The 26,258-nt window shown below is 45.4% G+C and overlaps 1 protein-coding gene across 3 annotated transcripts in view; it reads right to left on the reverse strand.

Moving 5' to 3' along the window:
- Positions 1-26,258, reverse strand: part of RTN1 (reticulon 1) — a 139,925-nt gene that overhangs the window by 21,093 nt on the left and 92,574 nt on the right. The window contains exon 1 of one of the 3 annotated variants that reach the window (XM_083518027.1): positions 12,804-13,054. The exons of the other annotated variants lie outside the window; for them this stretch is intronic. Within the exon in view, the coding sequence (XP_083374153.1) occupies positions 12,804-12,864 (61 nt within the window). The 5' untranslated portion in view covers positions 12,865-13,054. Of the gene's footprint in view, positions 1-12,803; positions 13,055-26,258 lie in introns of those variants that run through there. 3 annotated transcript variants of the gene reach the window in all.

The following is a 26,258-nucleotide window of genomic DNA, read 5'->3' on the forward strand; positions in this document are numbered from 1 at the left end:
CGGAAAGCAAGGGCCGGGAGATGGCTGCTTCAGAACAGAAAGACAAGATGGCGCTGATCACCTACGTGAGAGCCGGTGCACAGCTGGGAAAGGCTGTGGGCCCCAGAGGGGGGGGCAAAGCGACTATTGGCACTTGGAAATGTGCTGTGTTTGCTGTGAAGCTTCAGCAGGAGGCCAGAGCCCTGGAGAAGGACTACAAAAGCCTAAAGATGGCTGGAGCCCCTGTCCCTGATGCTTTAGCCACAAGGAGTGCTGCTGAGCAGGTCGGGGGGGCGGAAGGTTTCCAAAGGCACGTTTAAAGTTTTCCACTGTACGTGCTGGAATGACGTGGAGGTTCAAAGGGGGCGGAGCTGGCAAAGGGTGCTTTTCCGGAAGAAGGAGGGCCAGGCCAGCTGGGAGGAGCCCCAGGCAGTGTTTTTCCACTGAAGTTCGTCGTTGCTACATTTGCAAGTCAGCTGACCACGTGCGTCGAAATTGCCCCCACCGGAGCAGAGAGGCAAGGCAGGATGTTTTCAAGGACAACTCCCATGGGAATCAGTCGGGTTTCCATGGCAACCAGTCTGGGAAAACAGCCAGGCATGGGACTGAGGCTGGTGGACGTGCCAGGTGCCAGGAAGGGACTTATCAGATCACGGCTAGTCTGGCGTTGGCTGAAGATGGCCGTGGGACAAGGACAGACTGAGGCAGCGGGACGTTTGTTGCTTCTATGGCAACTGTGAAAAACAACTCCAGCCAGGACACGATGACACGCTGGGTGTTTTGGTTTCTGCTATCAGGCAGCACCTGATAGGCAAGCTGCGGAACTGCAGGGCTGTTTTCAACAGGAACAATTGTGTTATTGGCTAACGTGTTTTTTCTCTCCTTCACAGGAGGAGCTAGAGATCTGCGTTGTGCCGGGACTGAATAGTTGTTGGTTATCTGTATCTGCTCTAACGAAGCAGGGGTTCAAAAATGTGCTTTGAAAATGACACCTGTTCCATTTTCAGAGGGGGGCGACAACGGGTCAACATGGCGAAGAGCAAGAACAACGTCTTTGTTCTGGAGTCACCTATGGAGGGTGGTGGGAATGCTGAAAAAGCACAGGTGCAGTGTGCTAAGGTTCCCAGTCATGTGCAAAAGTTGCACAGGTGCACAAAAGGGTACAAGCTCCGGAAATGTGGGAGGTCCCAAGGGTGCAGGGCATGCAAAGGTGCAAAGGTGCTTGGTTTTCCCGGGTTTGGGAGGGTAGCCAAAGAGCCCTTTGAGCTTGTTCACACAGATCTGTCAGGACCCAAGAGGTCTGAGAGTCTGGGTGGGGCCAGGTATGTGCTGTCGCTGACAGGTGACCACAGCCAGATTGGCTGGTGTTTCTCTCTCAAATCACAGGGGGAGGTGGCGCAACTGATCCAGGATTGGGTTGCGGAGGTGGAACGAAGGTTCTCCACCAGGGTGCAAGGGTTCAAGAGCGACCAAGGGTCACAGTTTACTGGGTCTGCTCTGGAGGAATTTTTCAAGGAAAAGGGAATACGTCACCAGGTGACGGGTGCAAAGTCTTCTCAAGGGAGAAGGGAGGCTGTGGCTGAACCCAGTGATGGGGATAAGGTCCAGAATCAGGGTTCAGATCCCGGTGATGGGGACCAAGTCCAGAATCAGGGTTCAGGGCAGGTTTGGGCATCTCCAAGGGTTGTGAAAGGAGTGTCCAGGTGTGAGGCTTCATCTCCGGTAATGGAGAAAGCTCACGGAAGGGTTGTCAAGTCAGAGGGGGAAGAGTCTGACGGAGAAGACACAACTGCTGGCCCAAATGGGTCAGTAGGGTATCAGGTCACAGGTGCGTGGAAAAGTGTCGCACAGTGTGATTCTGGGAGTGTTTTGTCAGAATGTGTGGCAGAGGGGGTATGGGAGTTGGAACTTAAGAGGTTAAGTTGTTCCCATGAGGCCTCAGCATTCTGACGTCACTTTTGGAAGCTCGGGAGGAGCTTGAGGCAAAGATTGCCAGTCCCACTCTGTGTTCCGTGGGGAACAGACGTAGCCTGTAATGGCGGAGAGGAGCCCAGGAAATCCCTGGGGGAATGTCGGAATAAAGAGCTGTAAATAGACAAACCGGTGCTGTGTGTGTTTGTCTGGGAAGCTGAATCAAGCTGGGAAACTAAGTGACAGTTTGCTGCTGTGTTTTACTCTGCTGGGCGTGACGGAGAAGAAGGAGCAGATCGCGCAGAGGAAGTGTGCCGGACCTGCCGAAGCTGCCATAAAGAGCTAATTGCCGATAGTAAATCAATTAGCACGTCACGGACTAATCAAAACACCTACACGGTTCTTGCTTTTTTTAAGGCGGGCGGAAATCTCAGCTTGGGAGAAATAAATGAAAGCGCTTACTTATGGACGTAACCGTTACCGATAGGGATTCGTTTTTTGACAGCACTACTGGAAAACAAGGGAGAGGGCTGGCTCATTAGGAGACTGATCCTGCACAAACAAGCAGATTCATCACCTGGCAAAAGATGTAGACCAAGGGGTGGCAGCAGCTCTGAGGCCAAAATGGCTGCAGCTCAGTGCTGGAGCGTCTGCTTTGCATGCAGAAGGGCCCTGGGTCAAATGCTGGCAACTCCAGGTGGGGCTGGGAATGTCTGCTGTCTGTAAACTTGGAAAGCTGCTGCCAGTCAGTGTAGACATTACTGAGCTAAATGGCCCAATGGTCTAACTATATATACAGTGGCACCTCAGGTTACATACGCTTCAGGTTACAGACTCCGCTAACCCAGAAATAGTACCTCAGGTTAAGAACTTTGCTTCAGGATGAGAACAGAAATTGCGTGGCGGTGGCACGGCAGCAGCAGGAGGCCCCATTAGCTAAAGTGGTGCTTCAGGTTAAGAACAGTTTCAGGTTAAGAACAGGCCTCCGGAACGAATTAAGTACAGTGGTACCTCGGGTTAAGTACTTAATTCGTTGCAGAGGTCTGTTCTTAACCTGAAACTGTTCTTAACCTGAAGCACCACTTTAGCTAATGGGGCCTCCTTCTGTCGCCGCGCCACTGGAGCACGATTTCTGTTCTCATCCTGAAGCAAAGTTCTTAACCTGAAGCACTATTTCTGGGTTAGCAGAGTCTGTAACCTGAAGCGTATGTAACCTGAAGCGTATGTAACCCGAGGTACCACTGTACTTAACCTGAGGTACCACTGTAAAGAGATTCCCTGTCTTCCAATGCAACAGTCTCTTGTTGCTCACTGTCATGGCCATTTTTCACCAGCAAAAGATGAGGCAACTTGAATTCACATCTGAAAATTGGCACAGATCACATTAAAAATGCCTCTTATCTCATTTCCTTGATGCATACTATATGCCAGTTTCTTTTCTGGAACCTTCTAACAATGTCTACTAACAAGTAAAAAATAATAATTTGCAAAACAAATAATTTGCTGACAACACTGAAGCAAAGAATAAATAAAAAATCTTTAAATAACACCAGTCAATGGGGGTAGATGAAGTGTTAGGGCAGGGAAACTGCAGAGACTCCATATGATTTATATGCATCAGTCTTCAGTGCAGGAGATTTTAGAAGGAGAAAACTGCATGAATCTGGTTCTCTCCCTCCTCCCCCACTTTCAGGAGGGCATCTGAAGAAAGGGGCCAAAATATGAAGTTCAAAGAGTAATTTACAAATTTCCCACTCACAAGTCATTGGGTCTGGACAGCATACACCAGAAAGGTTTTTAAGAGCTCAGGTGCGAAATTATTTATTTCTGAACTAGAATACGCAAGTAGTCACTTAAAACATTTTTAAAAAGAGAAACCTAAGAGGAGCCAGCAAATTGCACACAGCATTTAAGCTATCTTCTCTTGCAGGGAAATGAGTAGAAAGCAATATTAAAGCTAAAGAAGAACGAACCTCCCTTTTCTGTTAACTTATTTATTAATACAGTGGTGCCCCGCAAGACGAATGCCTCGCAAGACGAAAAACTCGCTAGACGAAAGAGTTTTCCGTTTTTTGAGTCGTTCCGCAAGACGAATTTCCCTATGGGCTTGCTTCGCAAGACGAAACGTCTTGCAAGTTCTTGCAAGTTTGTTTCCTTTTTCTTAAAGCCGCTAAGCCGTTAATAGCCGCTAAACCGCTAATAGCCGTGTTTCACAAGACGAAAAAACCGCAAGACGAAGAGACTCGCGGAACGGATTAATTTCGTCTTGCGAGGCACCACTGTACTTACTCACAGATATATAAAAATACATACCCAATAAAAAGTATCTTCTTACAATATACTAAGATAAAACTTAGTTTAAGAAAGAAGAAAGTCAGAAAGAAAAAAAGGCAAAAAAATGACAGAACTTAAAAAAGGGAAAGGGAGAGAAAAAGGAAAGAAGGGAAAAGCTAAAGATAGAATGGAGCAAAAGGACTTTCAGCTCTTTGTCCTGCAGCTATTATATAATATTCATCCCTTAAAATCCAACTATTCTATCTTCTATAAACCAGTATTTTTTTCAGTCTTCAAATTCCACTATTACAAGTTCATTTTCTCTTTCACACACAGTCCATAAGAAATTTTCAATCCTTAACAAATGTCAGTAATGATTTTTCTCTAATTGAACATGTCTCTAATGAAAGAAGAACAAGTCTTGCTGTGAAAGAAGCAGCATGGCTTCTGCAAAGAGAGGTAACACTTCACCAACCCTTTGGCATTCATCAACATAGGGGTAATCTGGTAGACATGTGCTTTAAATATGTGGTGTGTTCCACAACTAGTTCAACAAAAACACCAACGTTAACAAGAGACAACTACACAAAGGTCCAATTCTATGCTATGGCTTGTCAGGGAAGGAATGTACAATAAAACTGCAGGTATCATAAAGGTTATCACCATAGCTATGTTTGCAACACTATGCATTGCTCTTAGTCACTCAATCTTGAAAACGGGATCATAGAGAAAGTGGTGAAGAAAATGATCAGGGGATTGGAGAAATTTACCTGTGAGGACAGGCTAAAGCATTTAGGACTTTTGAATTGGATGAAAAGGATGGCGAAGGGAAGGATTATGAGGGAGGTTTATAAAATTATTCAGGGTCCAGAGAAGGTAGATAGAGAGAAGCTTTTCTCCCTTTTTTGTAAGAGTAGAAATTGGGACTGATCCAGTGACTGGTAAAGTCAGGACATGGAGGACAGCACCTTCCTAATCCAAATGCATAACTGACCTATGAAATTTGCTGCCACAAATTGGGGCAATGGCCACAGTATTACAAGACCTTAAACGAGAATTAGATGGCCCTCAACACAGGACGTGTGGAATTTTTTAGCTTTCAAATCCCAAAAATGAGGGGTGCTAAAAAATTGCAACTTGGCAATTCAAAAGATATTTAAGTTAAATTAATACAATTTAGTATTGCTTGGTAAATTAAGTGTATATAAAATTGCATAGAAATCCTTAAAAAGGGATTGCCAAGTACTTGCAGTTATATTATCATATTTATTATTAATATTACTATTACTATTATTTATCATTTTCAGAAGGTAAAATTAAAAATATTTGGCTTTCCGAAGGCTGCTTCATCAAATGTAGACTTACCAAGCCCAATCACAAAAATAACAGATTTGAATTCTTCACACCCAAAAATGTATTTTAAAGACCCCTCACTGAAGAAATGTGCAGAGATGTAGTTTCCTTTCCCTAAAATGATACAGCATAAGCCAGGAGTAGAGAACGCTTTTCAGCCCAAGAGCTTCACTCCCTTCTGAGCAACCATGTGATGGGCACATGGCAGTGGTGGGTGGGGCCAGAGGCAAGTGCCCTGGGGAGAAGGGGTGTGGCCTTGGAGCACCTCACAAGTCAGACAGAGAGGACCACAGGGCTGCATTTTGCCCCTGACCCTGAGGTCCCCCACCTCTGACATAAGCTGTGATTGCTAAATGAACCATGTTAGGAGGCAGTATATATATATTTCTCTCTATATGAATATCACCTCCTGTGCTGCCTTCAAGCCCTTTCCTTAACAGCACTCTTGGAAATAAGATTCAGGATCAGACAGACCCTTTGACTCATCCAACAGGGTTTTCTGGACATGTGCTTAGCAATAGCAAAAAGCCTTGTTTTAGACCAGTGTTGTGGTGCCAGAACTGATTTACCTCACAGGAGACTCTGACACCTGGGAAAAAAACATTTTTAAGTACCTGTATTGGTACTGACACACAGTCAACACTGTTGTTGTTTTCCCCACCCCACCCCCAACCTTCATTGCCAAAATTTACACTGTAAGCTCCATGGGGCAGAGACCTGCCTGTTTGCTTTCTGCTATTGATATGTACATTGATGGCACTACATAACCAAATCACCTTCCTCATCTTGATCTCGTCCAGCCTCTTGCAACACATGAGGTGAAGGATCATCATATTACCAGGTACCAGGCGCCATACTATATACTTCGGAAGAAAGTCTAATTTCTACAGTACCCACAATCCTTCACCTAAAATGAGGAATTGTTCATCATTCCGATGAGGAATCAGCCATTTTAAACACATCACAAGCACACAAAAAACCTGGTGCTCTTAGATAGGCAATGGGTTGGATCCCAAAGGCTACTAAAAAGGGTTTCATTTGTTGGAGAAATAATACAATATACAAACACTGCCCCTCCCTCCTGGGGAACATTTAGACATCATGCCAAACCATGGTTTCTAAAACCATAGTTTGGAGTTATGCTTGAATCTACATCCACATACAGTGGTACCTCGCTTTTAAGAACAGCCCTGTTTACGAACAACAGTGGCACCTCAGGTTACAGATGCTTCAGGTTACAGATGCTTCAGGTTACAGACTCCGCTAACCCAGAAATAGTACCTCGGGTTAAGAACTTTGCTTCAGGATGAGAACAGAAATTGTGCTCTGGCGGCGCGGTGGCAGCAGGAGGCCCCATTGGCTAAAGTGATACCTCAGGTTAAGAACAGTTTCAGGTTAAGAATGGACCTCCAGAACGAATTAAGTTCTTAACCTGAGGTACCACTGTATTCGGTTTACGAACTCCGTAAAACCGGAAGTAGTGTCCCGGTTTGCGAACTTTGCCTCGGTCTAAGAACGGAATCCAAACGGTGAAAAGGCACCGGCGGCAGGAGGCCTCATTAGGGAAAGCGTGCTGTGGTTTAAGAACGGTTTCGGTTTAAGAACGGACTTCCAGAACGGATTAAGTTCGTAAACCGAGGTACCACTGTATATACACCATGGCTTGGGAGGACTGCCACCCAAGAAATTAAACCATGGTTTGAAGCTGGTTTTCAAACCCAGTTTAAGTGGGATTTGCTGTTATGTCTGAATCCACAAACCATTAGGAAGCCACAGAACTGTGGCTTCTCTTCATGAGGCTGTTGTGTCATGGAGATGGGGAATTGTTCTGCCTTAAGAGGCTGCAGGCGCACCATGGAAACAAGGCTGAACTTACGAACCTGAGCGCTGAGCCGAAGGAAAATGATAGCAAACGAACAAAACCCTGCTCTGCCTCATGTACAGCAGGAAGGTCAAACCATTGTGTGGGCTCTTCAACTGTGGTTAACAAAAACCACAGTTTGAGGTGGAGCTTGAACTGAGTAGGAGAGTTTTAATAATGGTCATTTTATCTTTTATGCACAGCTGCCTCCCATTTCTAGAGGGGGGTGAGTTAATACACCTACATTTTAACAATTTTAACAAGCAAGGAAGATGGAACTTAGCCCATCTACAGATGGATACCTATAGGAAGGAATGGAGAAAATGGCAGACTCTTCTACTTAGAAACGGGAGGTTAGAGGCACAGCAGAAATTTCACAGAGGGCCCAGAAACAGGGCCAAACACAGGGCACAGAAGAAGAGTTGCTACAAACCAAGAAGTCTGTGCTGGAAAGTTCTGGCAATGCAGCCCACAAGGCAGAGGAGCAATTGAATAACAATAAGGTAACAAATGAGGTAACAAAGCAGATGACACAACCCTGATGGCAGAAAGTGAGGAGGAATTAAAGAACCTTTTAATGAGGGTGAAAGAGGAGAGCACAAAATATGGTCTGAAGCTCAACATCAGGGAAGTTTTTAATCTGTGATGTTTTAGTGTATTTTTGGTTTCTATGGAAGCCGCCCAGAGTGGCTGGGGAAACCCAGCCAGATGGGCGGGGTACAAATAATAAATTACTATTACTATTACTACTATTATTATTATTATTATTATTATTATTACATCAAAAAAACGAAGATCATGGCCACTGGGCCCATCATCTCCTGGCAAATAGAAGGGAAGAAATGGAGGCAGTGAGAGATTTTACTTTCTTGGGCTCCATGATCACTGCAGGTGGTGACAGCAGTCACGAAATTAAAAGACGCCTGCTTCTTGGGAGAAAAGCAATGACAAGCCTAGACAGCATCTTAAAAAGCAGAGACATCACCTTGCCAACAAAGGTCCGTATAGTTAAAGCTATGGTTTTCCCAGTAGTGATGTATGGAAGTGAGAGCTGGACCATAAAGAAGACTGATTGCCGAAGAATTAATGCTTTTGAATTATGGTGCTGGAGGAGACTCTTGAGAGTCCCATGGACTGCAAGAAGATCAAACCTATCCATTCTTAAGGAAATCAGCCCTGAGTGCTCACTGGAAGGACAGATCCTGAAGCTGAGGCTCCAAGACTTTGGCCACCTCATGAGAAGAGAAGACTCCCTGGAAAAGACCCTGATGTTGGGAAAGATGGAGGACACAAGGAAAAGGGGACGACAGAGGACAAGATGGTTGGACAGTGTTCTTGAAGCTGCCAACATGAGTTTGACCAAACTGCGGGAGGCAGTGGAAGACAGGAGTGCCTGGCGTGCTCAGGTCCAGGGGGTCACGAAGAGTCGGACACGACTAAACGACTAAACAACAACAAATGTTTATGCAAGACAGGGATGGGGAACACGCGGTCCTCCAGTTGTTGCTGGATTCCCACCGGTACCCTCCATCTCTCTCTGAACTGTCGCTCCCTATTGAACATGTTTTGTGGTGCTGATGGGAGAGCCAAGAACATCTGGAGGGCCACAGGTAGGGACGAGCGGAGCTGTCACTTTCAGCTTCTCGTTTTTCCAACCTTCAGGTCTGTTCTCCACATCAGTCTGCGAATCTTGCTTGAAAAATGCCCTTGTGAAGATCCATCAGCATTTCAATGCGAATTTCTCTTCTGCGCATGTTCGTATGCAAATCTGCCTAACATATACTTTTTTTTTTTTGGCAGAGCAATTTCTCCTAGTATGATGCAGTATTGCATGCTGTTTTTCACAGGTATGTGCATGTTTACGCACAACCTCCTCTATTACTTGGCTGGAGAACCACACTGCAAAAATTCAGGGCGGAAAAAAGAACCCTGGCTGTGCTTTGTCTCTCGTACTGCTTCAAAAATTGTGAATTAGGTAGGATTGCAAAGTGAATCGACTCTCTCCCCCTTCTATAGCTTCAGGTTCCCCATCTACGCTCCATGCCCACAAACCCACCAGAAGAAATCTGGTTTGCAGAGTGAGGAAAAGGAACATCATAAATTGACAAAGGTAAAAATAAAAGCCTCTCTGCACATTACATTTTTTAGGTAAATGTAACTTGTGAATTGCTCTGCAAGGTGTTGCAAATCATGTTACCAAACAGGCACATTTGCAAGGAAGCCAGGATTGGCCCCTTTTGAGGTGTGCTTTTATGGCAAACCATCTTGGCTGTGAGCCCTGGAAGACCTGCTCCCTGACGTACAGGCCTTTCCCCGCTTCCTGGCCTGGGAGGGTGGGGTCCGGACTGACTCCAGCTACAAAAGCCAAGGTTGCTGAAGAGGCCAGAGACCATCTTGGCTGCCTCCTAGTGCAGACCCAGGTCATTGAGCCTGAGCTTCCACAGCCGCCAGCCGCCATGAGCCGCCATTGGCAGGATTGGCGGCAAAGTTAACAAAGGAAAAAAATTACCTTAAGCATTTCGAAAGAAAACATTGCTAAGGTCAAATATAATATGCACATTTAAAACAGAATAATTAGCAAGAGAATAACATATTAACATAAGCACAGAACATATCTACTGCTGTTGCTGCGTTAAATGTGCATTCTGTTGTTGACCTCCTTTGTAACGTTTTGAAATCTTCAAGACAATATTTTAGTTTCCTGATAATTAAGTTGCTTTATATCTGAGCTTCTTCAGGAATGTTTTATTCTGGATCGCTTTATTTGATGTTTTAATGTAGGTTGTACACTGCTTTAATGTATTTTTCTTAAAAATATAAATCAGTATAGAAATGAAATGGAGAAGAATAGTAGGTAGAAGAAGAAACTCAGATTTGTTTCTGTGGGAATAGGTGAAACAGCCCTCTAATCCCCCCTGAATTTTGAAGCCCACTGTAGATTTCTGCCATGGTGTTCTTCAGCCAATTTCAATCACCACATGATGTTTACAAAAAGCATGTGGTGAGGCTGGGCATTCTAAAGCTCGTTTAGTTGATCAGCTTTTGCCTGAAACCTTTGCATACGAAAATGCTGTTATGATTGAGAAGCCTAGTTTGCTGGTCATTTTTAAACCCACAATATTTTTCGCTCAGTCCATATATTCATCCACCTCTTAAGGCACCATTCTATTTCCCTTTCAATCTAATCCCCGTATCCGTGTCTAACTATGATTTTTGCACATTTCTTTTTTTCCCTTTATTATAATATCTTTATTGTCATTGCCCCCTTCGGGGACAACGAAATTTCTATTAAATGACCAAAGACAAGGGAAAATGTCCAGACTTTCTTAGGAAATCAAAATTTCTCCCCCCCCCCCATGGTGATCTATATTCCCCCCTCCAATATAACAACTCACGAGTATGGCCTTTAGAGTGTTACACCTGCAGATTACATGGCTTATTCAGAAATAATTTTATCACACTTGCCCTACCTGCAGTAAGCAAATACTGAGGATTTGTTCCAGCTCTGTAGATTTCTATTGCCATATGGGCTGTGGCGTTCCAGTCTATTTTAAGCAATATCTGCTATTGATTTCAAAACAGATGAGGTGGAAATAAATGACAACATATGACATCTATGGTGGTAGATTATTATTTTTTAAAAAGAGAGACATGTTTTCTACAAACAACCCACGAATTTGACTTTAAGACTGCAATCCTATACACTTACGTGGGAGTAAACCTCATTGACTTCAACAGGGCTTACTTCTGAGCAGATATGCACAGCATTGTGTCATGTGAAGGTTAATTCAACAGCTTCGCTTAGCAAACACGTCTTTCCCCAAAAAAGTTAGTGGATGGAAGATTCTATCTTACAATTCATCAGAATAATAATAATAATAATAATAATAATAATAATAATAATACCGGGGTATTTTCATTCCTGCAAACACATCTGTCTTTTTGAAATCCTAGCCTTCAAATCTTCTTACAAGATCAGATGATACTATAGACCATTAGATAAATGGTAGGAACATCTATTTTACATTCTATATAGAAGCATCATTTTGAAAAATTTGGAATCTTTGAGCCAGATTGCATTAAGGAATTTCAATTTCAACACACCCTGTTCATATCTCATTCGTCAAAACAACAACATCCCAATTCAACAAAGGACTGTCAAATCACATTTGAGTTAACAAGGCGGTCGGTTTTCTTTTTCTTTTTTGGCGGTGTTCTGAAATTACATCTGAATAGACACACATACACACACACACACACACACACACACACACACAGGCCCTTTCAGTTAGACACAGCTTGAATGTAAACCTCACACTCCAGGGGAACACAAACAAAGCTGTTTCTTCACTGACGGGAAAGATGTGCTTTGGCAAAACGGAGTATTTCAAAATGAAGAAAGGTGACAAAACAAAAGGTTGGTAAAATGCGTGACAGATCGCTGTGCAGGGAAACAGAGTTGTTTCTCCCACCACAACAAAGGAAGGTTGCAAAGAACCGCAAAGTCTGCATAAAAATGGCTGAAAAGCAGTGTTAAGGCAAGGAGAAGGTAGACTGCCACACCCAGTGGGACAGCGTTCAAAATAAATCTCTTGTGACGGAAGGGTAGCACCTTATTCGCTTGCCTTCCTTTCCTCAACAGATGACCACAACCGTGAACTATTTTGGGAATATGATGGGCTTTAAATAAAAACGATAGGTAATGGTTTATTTCAGCGGCACACTGAGATTTCGAAAAGCCCAAGTCCTTGGCTGTGGGGAAAACCAAAGTTAGGTGATAGGAAAAGGCGGTAAGATGGATTGAGCAACGGGCTCTCAAGACCAAGTTGAACTGCCGCCCGAGTTGAAATGGTCTCACCAGAGCTAACACAATGGGTGTGTCCCTTGACAAAAGCAAAACAAAACCGATGCACTAAGCTCTTTCCAAAACACAACCACCACAGAGCAGCCAAAACCAGAGAAAGACACATTCCCCCCCCCTTCCAGGTTCCTGATCGCCTCTCCCAAGCACTTGGCTAAGCGATCACGCTAATTTAAGGGCAGCCGTACTCAAAACCCAGCAATAGGCAAGACGAACCTTCTCAGCGAGAAGGAAAGCTGATGTTGCATTTAAATAATAATAATGGAAACACATGGGAGTGGGGAATAAAAGACCCTGTTAAAAGACCACCGCCAGCCTGGGATGCCTCTCTCGTTTCTGTTTTCAAGACAGCAGTAATTCCAAACGGAAATGTGTAGAAAACATTAAAAGCATGCAAGGGCCCTGGAGATGTTGATGGTAAAGAAGCAGATGTAGTAATAATAATAATAATGGGATGCAAAACACACGCATACTCTCTGCGACGAGTCTCCCCCATGCAATCTTTTTCAGGCATGCAAAGAGGAAGGAAAAGAACCGGAGTAGAAGAATTGTGTAAAAATATACCCTGGCCTTTCCAATTGCTCCAGAGGCATTCCATCTTCGTAGAATCGGCGCTGGCTTGCATCTTGCTTGGGGAGAGGAAGGGAACGGGGCTGGGTACCTTTCCTTCGGCTCAGAGTCAGGTGCTGCCTTTTCCTACCACTCAAGCATTCCAAGGCAGGAAGAGGTGAGTGGGTTTCGGCACGGCTGCCGCTGCTGCTTCTCTCTCTCTCTCTCTCCCCCCCCCTCTTGCACTGGCTACGGAGGGATGCTGTTAAGCAGAACAGAGAGGAAGATGGGGGGAGGGCACAGTGTAAGCGCTGCAGTCGCCACTGCAGCAAATCAGCAAAAAGGATGCTGCGATTGCCCTGGGGACCGGTCTCTTTTGTAAAAAAAAAGGGGGGGAAAGGATGCTGCAGTTGCTTTGCAAGTAATAGTAATGATGGAGATTTATTTTTATTTTTTATTTTATTTTTTGTAAGAGGAGACGCTTAATGATGTTAAGCTGGCGGAACGGTTAACCAAACCTGACAGCGAAGGAACAAAAACAAATTGGGTGTGGATGGGGAAAGGGGGGAGAAGAGGGAGAAATGGTGGGGAGGGGGAGAGGGCTAGAGAGAGAGAGAATAAGGGTGTGGCTTGCTATGTGTTTACAGCCAGCAGACACTCGGCCTCTTCCAGAAATTTCTTGATAATTTCAAGAAATCCAGTGTTCTTCTTGGGATTTGTATGGCAAAGGCTGCCGATTCTGCCTCTCCTCTCCAGCCCATCTGGTCTCTCCTAATCCTGCTTTCCCAGACATATATGCCAACACCACCACTGAACGGCAGGGTAGGAAGCAGAGATCAAGATCCAGCACTAAATCACAAATTGTGCTTTACTGTGCATGCCAGAGAGTCTTTACATTTGCCATGCTCACTGGGACCCTTCCAGCATAATCCATACTGGGAATATGTATGTAAAACCAGCAAAATCCAACAGTCTGCCACCATCCAACAGACCTCACACAACTAGGCACAGAGATGAATGGAGGTTTGGTTTTCCATGCAATCGTAGCCAATTCGCACTTTTTGAATCAATATGCAAACGAAAACACAGGGTCGTGGTTCGAAATTCGCATTATTCCGAATTTTGCAACACCAAGTAATGTGTGCAAAAAGGCACACATTAAAGAAAACAGCGTATAAAATGCATTCCATTAGGGGAAATAGCTTGCAAAAAAAATCTGTACAGCAGGCAAAACTGCACACAAACGTGCGCATAAGGAAAGGTCTGCACTATGGCGCCAAATAATTTTTGAGGACCTTTCCGAATGAAATCACAGCCTAATGCAGAAATGTGGAAAGCCAAGCTCAAGAACGGAAAAGTGAGACACTGACAGAAATCGACAGGATCACCCAGAATCACCCACACAGCCACAGCTCACAGCTGTCTCGTGTTAGGCACCGGTAGTGTGCTCCAGAGGTTAGATGGACTGTTGGGTTTCAGGACCACTTCACAGGCCCTTCTCTGACATGGAGATTTCTTCCATGCCACCTAATACACGGATGGCAATCTGGGTACCCATAAGTGACACCTGGCTTTCTCCATCCCCTTCTGTGATTGGATAGAAGAGCAAGGTTCCCCTTCTGAACTAGAGGCTTCCCCAGAAGCATCTTCACTGGGGAGCTGAGATATCATTGGGACATAAGCTTCACTTAAACCAAGGTACCACTGTATTAAAAACACGATAAAACATCAAACATTAAAAACTTCCCTAAACAGAGCTGCCATCAGATGTCTTCTAAAAGTCAGATACAGTGGTGCCTCGCAAGACGAAATTAATTCGTTCCGCGAGTTTTGTCGTCTCGCGATTTTTTTCGTCTTGCGAAGCACGGTGTCGGGAAAGTTTTGGAAAAGCTTCAAAAATCACCAAAGTCTTCAAAAACCTCAAAAAAGGCTACCACACCGTGTTCTATGAGTTGCTCCTCGAAGTCAAGTCGCAACTGTATTAACGGTTTTAAGAAGAAGGAAACAAACTTGCAAGACGTTTCCGTCTTGCGAAGCATGCCCATAGGGAAAATCATCTTGCGAAGCAACTCAAAAAACCAAAAACCCTTTCGTCTAGCAAGTTTTCCATCTTGCGAGGCATTCGTCTTGCGAGGTACCACTGTAGTTGTTTATTTCCTTGACATCTGAAGGGAGGGCGTTCCACAGGGCAGGTGCCACCACCGAGAAGACCCTCTGCCTGGTTCCCTGTGACCTCACTTCTCGCAGTGAGGGAACCGCCAGAAGGATCTCGCCGCTGGACCTCAGTGTCCGGGCAGAATGATGGGGGTGGAGACACTCCTTCAGGTATACTGGACCGAGGCCGTTTAGGGCTTTAAAGGTCAGCACCAAGACTTTGAATTGTGCTAAGAAATGTTCTTTTGGAAACCAGACATCCAACACGGCTTACGCAGCTTCCGATTGGCTGCAGGAGCTTCCTGCAGCCAACTGGAAACAACGCCTTGGTTTCCGAATGTTTTGGAAGTCGAATGGACTTCCGGAACCGATTCCGTTCGACTTCCAAGGTGCCACTGTACATAACAAAAATAAAAACAAGAACAGCTCAATAATTCCCCTAATCCCCAACACATTTTAAAAGGGCATTGGATGTCAATCAGCCAAAAGACCTGGTTGAAGAGGAACATTTTGGTCTGGCGCCTAAAGGTGTATAATGAAGGCGCCAGCCGAACCTCCCCAGGGAGAGCATTCCACAAACAGGAAGCCACTGCAGAAAAGGCCCATTCTCATGTTGCCTCTCTCTAGACCGCTTATGGAGGAGGCACTTGAAGAAGGGCTTCCAAGAATGATCTCAGGGTCTGGGTAGCATCATATGGAGAGAGGCGGACCTTGAGGCTCTTGGGCTTACTCCCAGGTGAGGGTGGATCACAGCCTTAGTCCTCATTCCCCACTTGAAGGAAGCTCTGAGTAGATGTAAGGGCATTTGCCCAAAATCTTCTTTCCCCACCCCAACCGTAATCTCCTTGACAGCAGGGGCCTGTCAGTATGGCACAAAGCACAATGACAGCGTGTGGTGGAAATAACAACAACAACAAAATTAGAAAAAGGCTATCAGTGACGTAGGGAGTGATTGCTGCGTGCTTTTTGCTCTGTGTACAGGGGACCAGGCTTCCAGTTGAGTGAATGGGTGCCTCCAGACTGGCATTCCTTTGCAGGAAAGATTCGAGCACATGGCATAGATTCAGCTTTGTGTAGATTAAGGCACTATTTTCCCCTAGCGCAACAAATCCACTTTAAAAAAGAAACAGGCTTTTGTTCTGGTTAGGAAAGTTGGAGGAAAATGCACTGGGAAGTGCAGAATGATGAAGATTTGCAAACATCCCACAAGCAAATTAGTATGAATGCAGGATGAATGCTTATTGGCATTTACTGTCCCTGCAAACAAAAAATGCTTGATGAAGACTCTTGCCCTTCCAGCCCAATGGGGTTCTTTTTGGTATGATTTTTCTGTAACTTGCCATTGACACAACAGTAGAGCACAAGTGGTAGATTTTATACTGGACACATCACCCCACTTTATTAGTTGTTTGGCAATGCCTCCCCAATGTTTCCGCATTGCTGCCATCTGGAGGGGACACCCTTGTACTATAGTGCAACAAATGTGGGACGAAAAACATACACACACCCTGGAACATTTGTGGTGTAAAAATTTACAGGGTTTCAGCAGGAAGCTCTGGGACTGATTGGAAACAAAGCAGTATGTCTACCCCAGGGGACAGCAAACTTTTCCAGCAGGGAGCCAGTCCCCTGTCCCTCAGACCTTGTGGGGGGCCGGACTATATTTTGAAAAGAAAAAAATGAACGAATTCCTATGTCCCACAAATAACCCAGAGATGCATTTTAAATAAAAGCACACATTCTACTCATGTAAAAACATGCCAATTCCCGGACCGTCCACGGGCCGGATTTAGAAGGTGATTGGGCCGGATCCAGCCCCTGGGCCTTAGTTTGCCTACCCATGGTCTACCCTGAAACTTTCACAGGCAATTGAAAGCAGGATTGTGTCTAACTGCCCCACTATCATCATGAGAACTAATCATCATGGATGCACAATAAAATGGACGCCTGGAAAGACCCTCCAGATAAGCTTTGTGCAAGCAAATGCTCAATAAGCAGGTCGTCTGGAAGAGCCCCGAGTGGAGCAAAACAGCAGCAGCAGCAAAATCAGAAGAAACCAACTCATTAATTCCTTCACTCATCTGCCATCGGTAACACACTTCCCCAACTCTGAGATTAATCACAATGTGAAATAAGCAGAACGGCGACATACAAACAAAAATGAAGAGGTGCAACTGAGTGTATAAAAAACTACTTTAAACAGACACTAAGATAAATAGGGCCACTGCAGGGTTTGAAAAGCCCACCTCACCAGGACACAGGGTCTTATACTAAGCCTTCTGCCAAGTTTGAGGGGCCCTGGGGCCAGGTGATTTCTGGGCCCCGCCAGTGCCTCTCTAGTGGCACCCTCCCAACAAGCCCTGAGATTCGACTTTGTGGCACACTGGGGGTGGGCACGTGACCCTAGGTTACGGCCCCCTGCTTGCTGTGAGATCCAGCACAGTCATACCTCGGGTTACAGCCGCTTCAGGTTGCGTTTTTTCAGGTTACGGACCGCCGAAACCTGGAAGTACTGGAACAAGTTACTTGTGGGTTTTGGCGGTCGCGCATGCGCAGAAGCACCAAATCGCGTTTGCGCATGTGCAGAAGACCAAATCGCAACTCGCAGGTTGCAAACACTGCGGGTTGCAAACGTGCATCCTGCACGGATCACGTTTGCAACCCGAGCGTCCACTGTATTCTCAATTATAGAATCACAGAATTGTAGAGTTGGAAGGGAGCCCAAGGGCCATCTAGTCTAACCCCCTGAAATGCAGGAAACGCATCCTGTCCGGTTCAGGCAAAAAAACATTTCGGGTCTCGAAGCACCTTAGAAAGCCGCTTTTTCTCAGGCAGGAATATCCATGCCCATTTCTGCTCCTACGGCATGCAGATGGTGGCATGGAATTGAACTAAGGTACAGAATTGGTCCTCGGTGAACCAAGACGATTTGTATCCAGATTTCGAAGCCACCCTGGCCTGCCAACCAGGTATGGAGGGTGCATTTTCACACTGTGGCTTTGGAAGACTCGCCTGCAAAGAGTTTGAGCAAATGGGTGTGGCTCCCATGGTTAAAATCTCGAAAGAGACTCTCGTTGTCTAGTGAAAATGGTTATTTGCTAAGAAATAACTGCATTTTTAAAAATGTGAATTGCCCCCCACAGTGGATACTGTCAGGAGCTCGGCCTACACTCAAGTAGGACCCTGGCAGAGACACATGCCCGACTGGCATGTTCTCTCCCTCCTGGTCGATCGTTCGGGAGCTTCAAAAGCTTTCTTCAGACCGAACATCACAGCGACCGATGCCAACCGACACAGGCACACTTAGAGATCCACAGAGTTTGGCCATTTACCTTCCCGCCGGAGCAGTACCTATTTATCTGCTTGCACTTTGACGTGCTTTCGAACTGCTAGGTTGGCAGGAGCAGGGACCGAGCAACGGGAGCTCACCCCGTCATGGGGATTCGAACCGCCGACCTTCTGATCGGCAAGTCCCAGGCTCTGTGGTTTAACCCACAGCGCCACCCACGTCCCAGTGGCTCCCTAGGACTGCAGAAAAAAGGGCATCTCTCCTAGATCCACCTGGAGAGGCTGAGTGTTGAAATGGGGACCTTTCGCATGCAAGTCATGTGCTCTTACCACCGAGCGAAGGCCCTGGGGGGCCACAAGAATCTGTCCTATACTTAGCGCTGCTAGACATAAAAAGCAGCCCCAGTGTTTTGCCCCAGTGTGCAAGGAAGTTTTAAAACAGCAACAAATATCTAGGATAGGACAGCCAGAGCTACCACCAACAACATCTGGTTTTGGGAACATTTTCTTGAGCTTGCTTTTTCCTCCTCCCTCCCATTCCCTTTTCCTTCTGTGTCATGTCTTTTTAGATTATCAGCCTGAGGTCATGGACCACCTTAGTACTGATTTTTGTAAGCCTCTCTGAGAGACTTTTTGGCCCAAGGGCAAAGTCTTAAGGCTGTAAATAACAAATCAATAAAATACGGGCTATAAGGAATAAGCTATAAACACAACCATATTAGTTCTAAGGCGATTTTATGATCTTGCGTTGTCAAGGGGAAAACGCCGAAGCGTAAAATGTGGCGGATGATAACTGGCTAGTGATGAATGAATTCTGAAGACCAGGTTTCCCAAAGCTTGGCTTCCAAAACCAGGACCAGATTTGAAATACATGCACACAGTGTGTGCAATTACAATAATCAAGTCCTACTTTGGCACAGGAACAATGAGAAGATTTCCCCAAACTGCTGATTAATTTAGAGTTTGCTTGCTGCTGATGTGCCTCTCCTGGTCTGCTTCTCTTCTCCCACTCACAAGACTGACACCCAGAATGAAATGGGACCAAAAGTCCAGACTGCAGGCATTTAATCCAAGCGCGTTATCTTTGGCAGACCTCTTTGCCCTGCACATGCATTTATATAAGTTTTTAAAAGAACAAAGAAAGATGTGCTGTGCTGATACAGACAGCTTAGTATCGCGTGTGCATCTGTTCACATTTGTGCATCCTCCTGAGTCAGTTAGGCTGAATAACTGAGAGTCTTTTCAGAGCCAATCCTGAACTTTCTGACAGCTCAACTTCAAGCAGCTGCTTCAGGAAAAATAAATATAGAAAGAGTATGGACCAAAATGGCTTTGCAGGCCAAAAAACGGGAGCTGGTGGGCCTAATTAATTTGTAATCCGCTTTGATGGTTTTTCTACAGTCAAATTTTATGAACTAAGAAATAAGTAAATAAGCCCGCAGGTCAGTGGTTCACCAGTGCTGGTGTAGACTACAAGCCTCTGCTCACACAGAGAACTTACCGTATTTTTCGCTCTATAAGACGAACCAGACCACAAGACGCACCTAATTTTTGAAGGAGGAAAACAAGAAAAAAAATATTCTGAATCTCAGAAGCCAGAACAGCAAGAGGGATCGCTGCGCAGTGAAAGCAGCAATCCCTCTTGCTGCTCTGGCTTCTGGGATAGCTGCACAGCCTGCATTCGCTCCATAAGACGCACACACATTTCCCCTTACTTTTTAGGAGGGAAAAAGTGAGTCTTATAGAGCAAAAAATACGGTATTCACGCATGCACAAGGTCTTCACCTGAAGATAGCCTTATACCTTTCGATGCTCCAAGCCACTGGTCCTCCTGATTTGGCTCTCCACTCGTTCTCTTGCCCTCTCTGCTCCTCCCTTCTGTAGCCAGAAAGGCACATGTGACAGCCTTTGAAAATGGCTATCATATCTCCTCTCAGTCTCCTCCTTTCCAGGCTAAACATACCCAGCTCCTTCCAGCACTCCTCATAATGCCTAGTTTCCAGACCCTTGATCATCTTGGTTGCCCTCCTCTGCACATGTTCCAGCTTGTCAACAATTGTGGTGCACAGAAATAGTATTCCAAGTGTGGTCTGACTAAGGCAGAATAGAGTGGTGCTATTACTTCCCTTGATCTGGACACTATACTTCTGCTGATGCAGACTAGAATAGCGTTAGCTTTTTTTGCTGCTGCATCACACAGTTGACTCATCTTAAGCTTGTGGTCCACCAAGACCCGTAGAACCTTTTCACATGTACTGCTAGAAAGCCAGGTGTCCCCCATCTTATATTTATGCATCTGATTCTTCCTGCCTAAGTGCAGAACCTGACATTTGTCCCTGTTGAAATTCACTGTTAGCTTACGCCCAGCTCTCCGATCTGTTAAGGTCATTTTGAATTCTGATTCTGTCCCCTCCCAGTTTGGTGTCATCTGTGAATTTGATGAGCATCCCCTCAATTCTTTAATCCAAGTCATTTATAAAGAAGTTGAACATGATTTAGTTGAGAATCCAGCACTGCAGACTCTTGGCTTCCCTTGCAATTCTACTATTCGATGATTCCATGAATAACATAATGACAACGCAATTTATGGAATAAATGGTGTAAGGTTCATAGAAAGCAAAGACGCATAACAGTGGTTTGGGCGGAAATAATAATAACAATACAGTGGTGCCCCACAAGACGAATGCCTTGCAAGACGGAGAACCTGCTAGACGAAAGGGTTTTCCGTTTTGGAGGTGCTTCGCAAAACGAATTTCCTATGGGCTTGCTTCGGAAGACGAAAATGTCTTGTGAGTTCCTCCCCCTCCTTTTTTCTAAGCCACTAAGCTGCTTATCAGCTGATCCGATAAGCTGATAAGCCGCTAAAAGCCGCTAATAGCGCTAATCCGCTAATCCGTCAATGGCCTTGCTTCGCAAGACAAAAAAACCGCTAGACGAAGAGAATCACAGAACGGATTCTTTTCGTCGTGCGGGGCACCACTGTACCTTTACTGTCGTTGTACAACCTGTGTACAATGAAATTATACAAGCCTCCCCAACCCCCAAAACACTCAATCTCTTATCAAACAACACACCACCTTGCAAGTCAATTTCGCTATGTTATTTTTCGTTCAACAGCCTAACAGCCCACGGATAGAAGCTATTTTTTAGCCTGTTGGTACGGCTGATTATACTTCTATATCTCCTGCCTGACGGTAGAAGATTAAAGAGGTGATGGCTGGGGTGTGAGTCATCCCTGAGAATTTTTCTTGCTCTCCTAAGGCAACGATCCCTTGCAATGTCATCTAGCGGACTCAAGAGACAGCCCATGATATCATGAACTGCAGCAGAAAGAAAACAGCAGTGCATGAGACGACTATAGCGCAGGATGGAAAACAATGCCTTCTTACATCCCTAGGCAATGACCACCTCCTCTGTCACTGCGTTGGAAAAGACCTGGCATGAGACAGAACAGAACTGACTCCAAAACATCCAATTTATTTGCTGCTGACAAACGTCTGGCATCCCTGATACCTGATAGCTCATCATTATTCATCAGCTCATGAGCTGTAGCCAGGGTTAGGGGGTAAATTTGACTCCGTTCACATTTACAGGCAAATCTACCTGATTCACGCTTTCTGAAACAATACATGAACCAAAGCACAGCCAGGCGGCGAAATCTGCAGTATGGTTCTCTAGCCCATTAGAATGCATTTGCAAATTTAAGATTGGAAAGATGAGAAACTGAGGGAACCAAAATTCGAAGATGCAACCATTCCTATGAACGTGACTTGATAGCTCATCATTTGATTATTCATCAGCTTCTGAGTAGTAGATTCCTCTGCTGATCAGATGCTGTGTCTCTGAATCTTGCCTATTCCCATCAGGATGGATGCTCAGTAAATAGGTCACCTGGTTTTGGAGCGTATTTGGGAACGGAGTGGGGAGGCTTATTAATATTAATATTATGTATTCTACTTCTTACCCGCCCTTCATCATCAGTACTCAGGGCAGGTGACATTAACTTAAAACTCACAATTAAAAACAGTTTAAAACAAATCATAGAGACAGGAATAGGGCCTTCTGTGTGGATGTCTGGCTTTCTGAAGTTGCAGAGCAAAAATTATGTAGGCAGGATTGCAAAGAGCTCTAAAAGGACCTCCCCAAACTGGGTGAAGGGGCACTAAAATGGGAAATGCAGTTCCATGTAAATAAAACGTCAATGGGGGGGGGGAATATTTTTCTAACTTCACATTTGAGTTTTGAACTGGCAGTGACTGACCAGGAAAGAGGTCTTGGGATTGTGCTGGATAGATCACTTAAAATGTCCACTTAATGTATGGTAACAATGAAAAGGGCAGGTTTCATGTTAGGAATAATTATGAAAGAGGTTGAAAATGAAACTGCTACTATGGTAATGTCTTTTGACAAACCTATGGTGCGACCACACATTGGATACTATGCGCGGTTCCAGTTGCTGCACCTCAAAAAGGGTATCATAGAGTTGGGGAAGGTGTAGAAAAAGGCAACCATAGGGACATAGGAAGCTGCTGAGTCAGACCACTGGTCCATCTGGGTCAGGATTCCCTCCTCCTACAAGGAGACGCCAGCACTGCCATCAACCCTGGGGAGTCTTCAGGCCCAGATTTTTACATCACTGCTCCAGAGGCTTCCCATACCAATTACAGTGATACCTCGGGTTAAGTACTTAATTCGTTCCGGAGGTCCGTTCTTAACCTGAAACTGTTCTTAACCTGAAGCACCACTTTAGCTAATGGGGCCTCCCGCTGCCGCCGCGCCACTGGAGCACAATTTCTGTTCTCATCCTGAAGCAAAGTTCTTAACCTGAAGCACTATTTCTGGGTTAGCCAAGTCTGTAACCTGAAGCGTATGTAACCTGAAGCGTATGTAACCCGAGGTACCACTGTACCCAGACACCTTGGACCTTGGAAGCAATTGGCACGCCATCACCAGGACCATGGAAACCGAGGAAATGGCAAGTTTGAAGGAACTTGAAGGCTTCTAGCAAAGTGCCTTATTAGCTTCATCCCAAGCCTTCTCTGGAAGAGGAAGAAGCTACTAGCCTGGGTTTCCATGCTGACCATGCAGGAGCAAGCTTCCTCTCTTCCACACACAGTCTAAAAACACAGTAGTAGTAGTAGTAGTAGTAGTAGTAGTAGTAGTAGTAGTAATTTATTATTTATACCCTGCCCATCTGGCTGGGTTTCCCCAGCCACTCTGGGCGGCTTCCAACAAAATATTAAAATAAATAGTCTGTTAAAGATTAAAAGCTTCCCTAAACAGGGCTGCCTTCAGATGTCTTCTAGAAGTCTGGTAGTTGTTCTTCTCTTTGACATCTGGTGGGCGGGCGTTCCACAGGGAGGGTGCCACCACCGAGAAGGCCCTCTGTCTGGTTCCCTGTAACCTTGCTTCTCGCAGGGAGGGAACCGCCAGAAGGCCCTCGGAGCTGGACCTCAAGTGTCCGGGCAGAATGATAGGGGTGGAGACGCTCCTTCAGGTATACTAGACCGAGGCCGTTTAGGGCTTTAAAGGTCAGCACCAACACTTTGAATTGTGCTCGGAAACGTACTGGGAGCCAATATAGATCTTTCAAGACCGGTGTTATGTGGCCTCGGTGGCCACCCCCAGTCACCAGTCTAGCTGCCGCATTCTGGATTAGTTGTATTTTTTGGGTCACCTTCAAAGGTAGCCCCACAAAGAGTGCATTGCAAGCCCCACATAGAGTGCAACCCAAGCGAGAGCATGCACCACTCTGGCAAGACAGTCCGCAGGCAGATAGGGTCTTAGCCAGCATACCAGATACTTACTGACTTGCCTTTTAGCACGATAGTAAAAAAAGAAGCCGCCTTTTTTGGGGGGGGGGGCAGGCTACTGACTTTCATTGTCTTATTTACAAGGCTGGTCTGTAACGTAAAAGCAGTCCAGCACTTAGCAAATGGTTTATGACTTTGACCCTGCAAGTGTGTGGGCGGCGCTGAATAATTAACATGAACAAAATCATTTGCAAAGCCTTCCCTCGGTTGTTGTTTCCCCCCCCCCCCATCGCAGTCACCATGCGGAGAAGGTCATTTGCCGAGGGTAAACAACAGCAGAGCCACCGCCCAAGGCCATCCATTAAGTGCACCACTCAAAGGGACAGGCTTTCTTAGGTCTGCATCTGAAAACCCTGTCCACTGCCTTATAATCAGCCCAGTGTAGGATGTGGAGCTGTGTGTGTTTTTAATCTCTGCCACTGAATCTGGATTATGGTAATTAACCATTCTTTTAGGAATGCTCACCCCGAGCAAACAGCTCAGCAATTAGTATTTAGGAGCAATTTTGTTAAGATCAGGACGGGCGGGTCGCTGCTGGGTGGATGGGATTATCTGGAGCAGCACTTGATTTCTTCAGCATTCTAAAGGGAGCCATCAATCTACTACTTCTTGTAAATCCCTCAAAGAGCCACTTTGCCAAAGATCCTGCATAGAGTCATTGGGCTCTGCAAGGCCTATCTCTTGGGAACAGCAGGCCTAATGCATTGGAAAAAGTCAACTGGGGGGGGGGCACATTGAGAGCTACTTAATGTTGGAGACATTTTTCTCGACATTTATTGCTTGCAGGATAATAATAATAATAATAATAATAATAATAATAATAATAGTAAAGTAAGGAGGACGTCCTTGTCATAAATCTAGTCAATAATAATTTTAAGAACAATAATTTTATTATTCGTACCCTGCCCATCTGACTGGGTTGCTCTAGCCACTCCGGGCAGCTATTGACTATTTTTCTCCGTGAAACACTTTTGATATTTTAAAAAGCTAGGTGCCTAATAGGATGCAATGGCAATAACTCTTCCACAGGTAAAACAGAATTAGGGATGCAAAGGCAGATTAACACACCCATTCTTGACATAATAAAGTCTACACAAGTAGGGTTACCAGTCTAGTTTTGTTTGTGCACTTGTGTGTTGCAATTGATGGGGATGCCCAACACCAAGGAGAAGGATGGTGGCCCCAGCAAGGGGAGAGCCAAGGTTCCTGGTTGCACCAGCACCTTGGAGAGAGTCCGTGGTTGAGTTCAGGACCGCGGACAGCACTCCTGCAGCCAAAGCAAAAACGTCCAAGTTCTCTCAGCAAGATCCTGAGTTTCAGAACAGAGCGGTGTAGTCACTGCCACATTGCCCCTGCCCCTGCTCCCACCCAGCTCTTTGCCACATCGGGGGGGGGGGCAGGATCTGCACCTCCTGGATTAATGTCCCAACTAAAATGCAGCTGTTCCTGAGCGTATTGCATGCGCGTGTTGTCACACGTACAGCACGCAATGCATGTTGCAGGTCCAGTGGCCGGCTCCTCCAGAGTGCTCAGCCTCATGCGTGCAACTCATGATGCACATGACATTACTCACATGAAGTGCGCACCATGCACACACACACACACCCAATCTTGTGGGAACCTGGTACCTCTGTTGGGCGCTGGGTACACATTATTTGTTCCTATTCTTGATTTCTGCTTCTAGATGCTGGATCATGACATCATATAGCCCAACCTCTGCCATGCAGAATCAGAGCTCAAGCATCCATGACGGATGGCTATCCAACCTCTACTTAAAAACCTCCAAGGAAGGAGAGTCCAACACCTCCTGAGGGAGACAGTTCCACTGTTGAACAGCTCTTAGATAAATTTTAGGTGGGGCAGAAATTTATCAGACACTGTGACAGCTGTTCTGCCCCATTTTTCTCAAAGCGCTGGCTTTTTGCCCTCTGCTATCTCCCGTGTTGCAGCCTCCTTGACCAGGCAACCGGCAAAAGAATAAAACTCCTTTTCCTGAAACCAGACAAGATGGGACTCCTAAAGTGCCACTCCTGTAAACGTGGCGGGTTGGGTTGAGCTGAAATAATAATAATAATGAACTTAGAATGACATTGATGAATTTTAGCGGTGCGTTTCTTTTAAAGCTAAAACACAGTTCTGCTTGGAATAATCAGAAGCCGCATCAGCCAGCCACACACAAAACAAGCTCAGAACTGCAGCCATCACTTGTCAATTC

The sequence above is a fragment of the Podarcis liolepis genome (genome assembly GCF_965112155.1).
Source record: "Podarcis liolepis genome assembly, chromosome: 1".
Classification (NCBI taxonomy): Eukaryota; Metazoa; Chordata; class Lepidosauria; order Squamata; family Lacertidae; genus Podarcis; species Podarcis liolepis.